General features: G+C 39.0%; 1 protein-coding gene across 5 annotated transcripts in view; it reads left to right on the top strand.

The window, feature by feature from the left end:
* Nucleotides 1-8,741, top strand: part of LOC137984131 (hemicentin-2-like) — a 40,667-nt gene extending 31,926 nt beyond the window's left edge. For 2 of the 5 annotated variants that reach the window (XM_068831351.1, XM_068831347.1), the window contains 5 exons: nucleotides 28-288; nucleotides 778-1,023; nucleotides 1,641-1,883; nucleotides 2,522-5,160; nucleotides 6,681-6,865. In XM_068831351.1, the coding sequence (XP_068687452.1) occupies nucleotides 28-288; nucleotides 778-1,023; nucleotides 1,641-1,883; nucleotides 2,522-2,823 (1,052 nt within the window). In that variant the 3' untranslated portion in view covers nucleotides 2,824-5,160; nucleotides 6,681-6,865. Of the gene's footprint in view, nucleotides 1-27; nucleotides 289-777; nucleotides 1,024-1,640; nucleotides 1,884-2,521; nucleotides 5,166-6,680; nucleotides 6,866-7,803 lie in introns of those variants that run through there. The other 3 variants (XM_068831348.1, XM_068831350.1, XM_068831349.1) reach the window with 3 other exon arrangements.
* The last annotated feature ends 1,259 nt before the right edge of the window (nucleotides 8,742-10,000 follow it).

The following is a 10,000-nucleotide window of genomic DNA, read 5'->3' as shown; positions in this document are numbered from 1 at the left end:
GTAAGTGAAATTTGCCTTTCATTGTAGTTGAAACGGAGATGGTCCAGCTGGTACCCAGTGAAACAACAGCATGCCTTGGAGATTCCATTACCTTTAACTGCTCTGCTAACAGTAACCCTGCTGTCCATACATATCAGTTGTATCTAAATGGAATGATGGTGAATGAAACCAGCACAACAGGAGTTTGGAAGAGAACAATGACAACTAGAGGAGAGTTTGTCTACAAATGCATGGTTAATAACACTGTTGGAACAGCAATGAGCACAAATATCACCAGCACTGTCAATGGTAATGAAGTTACGTTTTGCAGATTGTTAATTCTCTGGCCTACGGTACACACTGTACACGTAATCTCTTAAAATAAAGCACAAACCAGCAAAAGGTAATTGACATAAACATCTTCAGTGTAGCATGAATCTCATTTAGAGTCAAAGCAAAAGTGAAGTAATGCCAAAAAAATCTCTGAACACAAACCATTTGTGACCTCTTTGTCAGAGTTCGATGCCTTAGTGCAGTACATGTTCACTGTAGTTCAGGGGTGCCAAATTTGACTGCTCCAGGTTCTCTGATCATGCACCTGTATCTGCCTTAGCTTGTGACAAATTCAAATCCACCAAGCTTACATTTGGACAAATGAATGTAAAATAATCGATTGATTGCTTTTATTTCAGTTGAGTTCTCAATGCTGTAGCTGTATCTTTTTACTTGAACAATTACCTCACGTACTTTACTGTGGTCAAGGTCTAATGCTAATCTCTCATGCTGTTATGTTTACAGTTCCTTCATTCATCCAGCCAATAGACGATGAGATGATAATTGAAGGTGGAAATGTGAACTTGACATGCAATGCATCAGGCTTTCCTACACCAACTGTTTTCTGGGTCAAGACCAGCAATGGAGAACGCACTAATAGGACTGAGTTGGTTTTCACAAATATCAGTAGAGATCAAGCTGGAGAATACAGATGTGAAGCTAGTAATCTATGTAACACTGCCACAGAGCTGGCAACAGTTGATGTGCAGTGTAAGTTTCTTAAAATGCAATTATGTGTCAGGTGTTCTAGGATAAAAGGCATTGCTACTTTGAAAAGCTGACAATAAAAAAGGTTAAAAGTTCTCAAAATGCACTTGCCTACATTGTATGTTTGTGCAATTTGTTTTTATATTGAGTGTATATTATCAACACAACGGAAGGTCACGGTTTCTGATTGGTCAATGACAATAGAGTGCAATACGGAAGAAGCGATGAAGTACGGTAATTTTGTCCAGTATACAATAAAAAATCATATGATCTTGCTCGTGCACTTCATGTTTTATGGTCGTTTGTGATGTTTTGGAAGTTCTCAAGCCTATCATGGCTCGTACAATTCTGCGAACTTTCAAAACATCACTTGTGCCTATAAATCACAAACTGACTATACTTGATCCTGTTCATGATTTTGTATATTTATGTTGGATAACCATCACTGAAATTATAGAAAGAACTTAAAATTTGCACATTGTACAATTTTGTATGAAGTAGGGTTGGGCAAATGCACCTACATTTGTGGAGAAGCTGACACACCTGAAATTACCGAAGTTAGGGTAACGGTTGACTTTTGTCTGTATTGATTGCTTGCGATGTGTTTTGTCATTATTTAGTTCAGCCAGTAATTACACATATTTCTGCACCTCAAACCGTGAATAGAGGCAATGTAGTAACCCTTAACTGTACAGCTGATGGTAAGCCAGCAGCATCTGTTCGCTGGACCAAACTTTCTGATAACAGTGATGTCAACATGCCTTTGGCCATCTCAGGCAAAGAGGATGAAGGAATCTATAGGTGTACTGCTTCAAACGGCATTGGATCAGTCGTCACCAGAGATACATCAATTGTTTTAAACTGTAAGTACTGCAAGATTGAATATTTGTGATTGGAATACCTGGAATCATTAAAATCTTGATCCCAAAGTAAAGTGAAGACAAATTAACTGATATCCATTGGAAGCTTAAAGATGGATGTACTTATTCAAACATTTCTGTTATTAGAAATCAAATCCTGTTCGAGAATACTGACGTTTGTGCAATCCCATGAATTTTAAATTTAAATGAAGTAAGGTTTGATAAAACTACGCAAGGGTCAGTACAGCAGAGCAAGGCGCCAGTTGACTGTTCGCCCTGGTTACAAGGGCTTTAGATGCCGATTTTGGGTAGGGAGAAAATATGGAGCACCAGCACAAAAACTGCAGTAGTCATAACCCACATTTTTCGCACAGGTGGGAGTAAGGTGTGATCAAGGTCCTTACTTCCAGTCTAACTCCTTGAAGCATAATACTATGGGGTATTCCCATTTCGCCGATGGTAGTCCATACCTGTTTTAACCACCTGTTTCATCTCCTCTGGCTACCTTAACAGGCAAACAGATGGGAATGCCACACAATCCTAAACTTACTCTGATCTCCCAAACAATTTGCCTTTAATACGGTAGAAACGGTTGCTATTAACAGAAACAGCATTCTCTTCATATACCTTTCCTTTTGTAGTTGCTGCAGTTATTGTACCTTTGGTGGATAGAATTATTGTGGAAAAAGGTGATGATGTCACATTATTCTGCAATGCCTCTGGAATGCCTCCGCCGACTGTGATGTGGACCTATGTGCCCAAAGGACGCAAACAGTACAGTGAGACGTGGTTGATCACTGATATTCAAGTCAGTAATCTTGGGGAATACCGCTGTGATGCAAACAATGCTTATGGGCATGCTACTGACTCTGTGACTATTGAGTTCGAAGGTAGGTTCTCACTTCATTGGTTGGGGATGAGGATAAAAAACCACTCTGTATAAGAAAACTAGGCAACACTGATTTCTCTAGTAGGGACTTTAAAATCTACGACGGCGACGCCCACGAACACGAACAATGTTTGATGTTGTGTGGTCGCCAAACATTTTCCGTTCTGGCTAGGCCCTTTCATTCAACTGAAAAGGGTTGAGAATTTTCCGACTCTTTATCATTCAAGAGAAGGGGTTCAGAGTTCTTGACCCTGTATCATTCAAGAAAACGTTTCACAATTTCTGACCCTGTATCATTCAAGAAACGGGTTCAGAATTCCTGATCCTGTATCATTCAAGAAAAGGGTTCAGAATTCCTGATCCTGTATCATTCAAGAAAAGGATTGCGACTTTCTGACTCTTTTTCATTCAAGAAACGGGTTTAGAATTCTTGACCCTGTATCATTCAAAAAACGGGTTCAAGATTTCTGACCCTGTATCATTCTAGAAAAGGGTGCAGAATTTCTGCCCCTGTATCATTGAAGAAAAGATTTCATAATATCTGACTCTTTAGCATTCATGAAAAGGGTTCGGATTTTTTGACTCTTTGTCATTCTAGTAAAGGGTTCAGAATTTTTTACCCTTTATCGTTCAAGAAAAGGGTTCAGAATTCTTGATCCCATCTAACACTAAAGGAAAGGGTTCAGAATTTCTGTCCACTTTTTGAAGGAAAGGATGCAGAATGTTAGAGCCCATTATTTATGAGTAGAGGAAAGGGTTCAGAATTTGAACTGAAAAATGGCCAATAAGGGTATTGTCTGTGGCACTGTAGTTGTCCTAGTTCTCTTCAACACTTGGCCCCGAAAGAAACCCCATGCGTCCGTTTGCATCACTAAACATTTACATGATGAAACATCACTGCATTGTTGTTAACAAAGATTGTGCGTATCTTGAAACACATTAGTAGCAGGAGAATAACAACTGCATTGGTTGTTGCGTGTAATTTCAAAATGTAACAAGCGCGTAGCAATTTTGGACAAAAGTGTTGGGAGAAATTAACTTGCCAGTATTTAGTGGCATTACGCCCAAATAGCCGATCTCCCCCTCCCCCCTTCCCCCCTTCCCCCCTTTCCCTCCCTTTGCCTGAGTCCCTTTGTTGTAGTAATCGGCAACAAAGCGACTCATCCTGTCTAATCCCATTCATAGAATTAGTCAGCTCAGCTGTCATAAGATCTTAGGTCTCACTTTTCAATATAATTAAAGATTTGTAGATCAGGTTAAGTATGTTTTTAAAAGTAGCCATATACAGAACCAGAACAAAAAGAAGAACGCAGTTGAATTTTTGGAGGACCAGATTGCAAGCAAGGTAGATATATACTTTTTAAAATGTATTTTACCTGTTAATAACATGCATTGAATAATTTCTCCATTCTAATTGGCTAACAGAATTGCACTTTCCAGGTAACACAGTGCAGAAGAAAGGTAATTCAGCGCAAAAAAGGGCCTCGGATGGCGATATTTTTTTGTGATTGCCTGATACGCGTGCGTCTCTTCTTATGAAATACGAATTTTTATATGAATATTATAAATAAGTAATCACAAGCTTTTTCTCGAGCAATTTGAAATAAATAAGCACCGTCTCGTAAACGTTTTTCAAAGGCTACAAATTGCAATCACCCTATGGGCTCGTGCCTTTTTTCACCTTTTAATATGACATTGCGTATTACCGTACATCGCTATCCTAAACTGTACTGCAATTCACGAAACCAGCATTTGCAACGTGAAAGCCTACTTCTCATTGAACTAAAATAACTATAATATGAACCCAGTAGTCATCCTTTGCTTCTCTGAGAGTCCTTGAGGCATTAAAACCCTTTCAGTGCCAGGACTGAAATCATGTAAATTCACCTCACAGTTTGTATGAAATGTCACTTCCACAGAAGATTCTTATCATCTTACGAGCTGTGATCTTGATATAACACCAAATTCCCATGACTACCTAACAAAGAACTCTATGGCACTATTTGGGACAATCAACGTTTCGATCGTGGGAATGAGAAGGTTAATGAATTCAAAGCTTCTATAGGCCTTTATGGGTTCTGATCCTGTCAGAGGCTAACAAATTTTCTGAGTAATGTTAGGTGGTCTGTTTTCAAACTGTAGAGAGTTTATGCACTGTAATATTCTATTGAATATTAACTTCTGTTATCTGTTATTGTTCTTGCTTGCTGTTTTGCAACTGCAGGTGCTCTGATTGCCTTGATCATTGTAGCAGTGGTAGTGGTGGTCTTCTCATAGCCATCGCTGCTTGAAGCTTACAGAAGAAGAATGCTGCTGACCAAGGATCCCTCCAAATGGTACTGGCTCGGTAAGCGTCGTGAAGCAGTTGCCAGCAGCTCAACCAAAAAAGATGTACAGTTAAGAATAATAATAATAATAATAATAATAATAATAATAATAATGATAATAATAATAATAATAATAATAATAATAATAATAATAATAATAATAATAATAAGCACAAGAGCACTAATTGGGGACACTAATGCAATTAACTCAAATCAAATCAAATATTGGTTTTTATAGAGAGGGGAAAACCGGAGTCCCCGATAAAAACCTCTCGGAGCAGAGTAGAGAACCAGAAAACTCAACCCACATATGACACCGAGTCTGGAAACGAACCCGGGCCATATTGGTGGGAGGCGAGTGCTCTCACCACGGCGGCAGCCCATTTCTTGAACTTATGATACAACATGATAAGGAATTTTGCATGCGTGATAATTCTCAGGACGCCTACATGCCAAATTTCTCATACTGCTTTTTTCCAATGCAAATGGCCACGTTGCTAATACCATTTTTTATATTTTTCATTCAATGTCTCCCTCGGTACCGCGTTTTTAATTCCAGGTTAAACCAAAACAAAAAAAAGATACTAAAATTGCCGCCATTTAGAAATTAGGCGTGAATGATTTGAAAGAAGCAACTTAGCATGTCATTTGCAGCTGACACAGTGCCCCCCTCGAACCTTGTCATATGATCCTGCGAACAGGCTCACTGTTGGGTTGTTCTGAGATCTTAGCTTCAATTTCCTCGTAAATGGTGTTGTGTTTAAAGTTAAGGATGGGAATAACTGTTTTTGTTATATAGCTGAATTTAAGCCCCAGCAGTGCGCGCTCTTATTGGTTACTTCAAGGTCACATGACATCTAACGGAACAACTGTTTCCCGCCAAAAGTCTCCGAGCGGGCAACAGAGAAAAAGCTATAACGTCAGAGGGTAACAGTGCATTGCTACCCGCGAATGTTGACTGACGACTGCGTTTCTGTTGTCGTTGCACGTTTTTCTTTTTGTGCTATATAACAAATCACTTAATGACTGGTCCCTCAGGCAGCACTTCATTTTGTTTCCCTCGAATCTCATTGTTTCCCTCGGTTGCGCCTCGGGGAAACATTGAGATTCTCGGGAAACAAAATGAACTGTTTTCCGAGGGACCAGTCATTAAGTGTTTACTGTTGTGTTCTTGTAGTGGCACTCTTAAAGAACAAGGCACATAATAATACATACCATTCATATGTAAATAAGTGGCCGAATAATTATTCTGCAGTTTAGCTAAGGGACGCCATAATTACTTAGATTTTGACATTGCACAATTTGTCAAACTTCACCAAAGAGAAGAGGTTGTTCGCAGGCAAAATGCTCCTTACCTCTCGACCACTGGGTATAACTTTTGTTGACAGATACCGTTGCTTCCACTTTTAGGTAAATATTCTCAAAGGGAGGACCCATAAGGCTAGGTTTTCTTGGTCTTATGTAATCTGGATTATTTTCATTGCCCTTTGTGTCCAATAACAATGGGTCTTGTCTTTCATTGCTTTTGTTACACGTTTTATTAGGTTTGTTTCATAGTCTTATTATTTAATGCTTCTCCTTTAGTCTTTCCTTGGAGCACTCAACAATGGCTGTTCAAGAAATGGCTGTTCAAGAGAGATGACACAATGGGAAAGAAGGGTGGCGGAAATGGATATGCCTGCGTAAATGGGTACTGGACAATGAGCAATACTAATGGTTAGTTACATAGTCAGAGACCTGGAATCACACTCAATGACTCACGGTCACAGGTTAGCGGCGAAGGTGTGTAAACCTTCTAGTTTTAGGCGTGCAACCCTTTTCGGAGTTCAGTGCATTGTGAAACATCATTAGACTCTTTCCACTTGGCAATTTTTCGTGCCGAACGAATTTTGAAGAAAAAAAGGAGTGAAGAGAAAATATTTTGCCTTGGAATGGCCTTAGTAACGCGTTTAATCATATGTTGTCAACGAGTGTGTATATCTTTTAATAAAACATAGCCGTCAACACAACTATTCAGCCCTAACAGCTGGAATCAGATCATAAAGGTAGTATTCCATGTTCCAATGGCTAAAAAGAAAATAGTTGTCTGGTTCTTTTCTGGCTCACCCAGTAATTCTCAAATGGTCCAGTTAAATTTACCATACCTCAAATATTCTTGCTTATATCGGGAAAACAAATCTCTTCACTTTCCCGTTTTTTGTCTCGAGTTTGTGTTTCTTGTGACTGGAAAAGTTAACTGAATTTGTAGTCATCCGTCTGTTGCAATAACGACTTTACACAGCGCTTTGCAGTGTGAAATTGCATTAAAACAGGGAAGGGGGTTGGGGTGGGGTGGTGTGATGTCTGTGTAACTTGTGCTGTGAATAGCTCACTTGCGATATATTAAAATTCAGTACTAAACAAAAGGCGTCATCTCGAGGCTCTGGGGAATAAACTCATACAAGTCCTTATATTTATGCCCCAGAGCCTCTAGATGATACCTTTGTTTAGGACTGAATTTTAATATATCGAAAATGGTCTATTCCCTTGTAGAATATCCAAAGTCATTTGTCATGATGAGGAGATTTATTGACTTTCATTTGTTTCAAGGGGTGTCTATTGAATTAAGAATATCTATTTTAAGTGCGGGTAATAGACGAAAGGTAGAAGTTATCCACGCACTTGTTGTTTTTTTTTTTCAAATTATTTCTCATCTCCTGTTCTCAAGACACTTTGGAAGTTTTAACAGTATTTCCAGAAACAAGTGGTCCATGGCTAAAGTCCTCACCTGTATATCGAGATTTTTAAGGTCAAGAGAAATTGATAACCATCCAGTCCTCGAATGGATCAGTGTTGGATAGACGTATCAACAAGCTTGTGCTATTATTAGAGTCGCCTTAAGGAAGACCGGGAAACCCCGAAGGGGAGTGGGACCGTGTGCTGAATCAGAACCACGAAGGAATAGAACTCTATGTAGTTTTAATTGTTGAATCATTAAGAGAAAGAACTGTTCGTTTATGGAGCCATAGGTGCACTCGGTCCAGTCCATGTGAGTGGTCACTTATATTGTCTATGTATACGTATACAACATAATCAGCGGAATCAAACAATCATAATATTTGTCTATGTATACGTATACATACATTTAACAATTATTTCATGAGCCCGCGTTGGATACGAGATAGTAAATAATAGCCAACGAGGCGCGTAGCGCCGAGTTGGCTACAACCAGTCTCCTATCCAACAAGCGCGCGTAGAATACAAACGAAAAAAGCGAGAAAATCCGAGCGAAATCGAAAAAAACGTGATGAAGATACGATGTTGTGTAATTAGTGGTGGTTAGACAGACGCAGGCTCATCACAAAAAACATTCTTTACCTTTTCGCTTACATCTAATCTTCGGAATTGATCAAAACTTTCCTCAATAACGTTTTTTTTTTTGCTTTATTTAGTGAGAAATTTCGCTTTCCCTCGAAAATAATTTTAGCTTAGCAACGCTTAGCGCAATCATTTGCCATATAACGTCAAACTAAGGTATATGAGCTGATAACCGTGATTGATTAAACCAATCAGAGCACGAGAAATGCAATGAGCGAGGTTCAGAATTTAATAAATATGTATATTCTCTACTTGCACAAATCCCATAATATACCTCTTTAACCCCCCAAAAAGTTTGCATAGTCATTGTTTTCGATTTCTCTTGGGACATCTTTATGTCCCAGGAGAAATTGCAAACAATGATTATGCAAAATGTTGGAGGGGTCAAAGAGGTATATTATGGGATTTGTGCACGTAGAGAATAACATAATCAACGATAATACGCCCTCACTGTGATCAGATTTTGTTTTAAGTCTTGTTTACAACAAGAACGGCAGTGTTGTATCACTATTTATCTCATTTTCGGGCAATGATTGCCTTAAATTGACGTGGGCGTTTTTAGTGGCACTTTTGGATTGCGGATTTAAAGTTGTTAACGATGTTCTCGGTTGCCCCACCACTAGATTTACCTCTTTCAACCTCGAAATTCAAGCGAGAAGAAACGTGTACTGCGAAAGATCCTATTTGATCAAGTATAGTAGATGATGAAATATGCGAATAAGTTTTAGCAAGCCTCGATATTCCAGACTGTAATTTAAGTTCAAAACAAAGTTGTTGGGCGCACTGAAGTACATGAATTACAGATAGTTTGCATTGCACTGTTGTTTTACGTGGAAGCAAAGAAGGGTAAGGTGCAAAGGGAGGAAAAGTTCATTGTGGTGTGATGCTTGTCGTAATGTCCCTAACTGATTAGAGTGTAATGTGAAGTGCTAAGTATCTACCCCATATCAACCATGTGAGCGTTAGCCCTACTACCTACTAACGTTCACGTGGTTCATATGGGTTCACATACTTAGCAATTCACATTACACTCTAATCAGTTAAGTCTGTTCAAATAAAAGTGCTAGACGGCCAACGTTTGCAAAAACGTAATCGTACCTTGTACTTGTACATGTTTATAGCCGTGACTTTAACATCGTCAGTTCCACGGCCTGCTCCCGTCTGACCTTGTAGCTAAGTCTGTAGAGCAGCGGTCAGAGTTTTCCTCTGTCCTTGTGTGTGGGCCCATTTTCATCAGTAGGGCTAACGCTCACACGGTTCATATGGGGTAGATACTTAGCACTTCACATTACACTCTAATCAGTTAAGTCTGTTCAAATAAAAGTACTACACGGCCAACGTTTGCAAAAACGTAATCCTTCCTTGTAATGTCCTTAGTCCAGTTTTTAATAACTGTACGGTAAAGTCTGGATAGCTGGAAAATAAAGACGCAGTGCGAAATGAGAGGTTATGAAGTAATAATTAAGTAAAATGTGTTTGGTGTTGTATTTGTCTCATTCAGCTTCCTTCAAAGTTTCATTTATAAAGTTCAACGTGTTTATACAAGA

The sequence above is a fragment of the Montipora foliosa genome, chromosome 13 (genome assembly GCF_036669935.1).
Source record: "Montipora foliosa isolate CH-2021 chromosome 13, ASM3666993v2, whole genome shotgun sequence".
Taxonomy (NCBI): Eukaryota; Metazoa; Cnidaria; class Anthozoa; order Scleractinia; family Acroporidae; genus Montipora; species Montipora foliosa.
The sequence above is the reverse complement of the archived record's forward strand: the minus strand, read 5'-3'. Positions and strand labels throughout refer to the sequence as shown.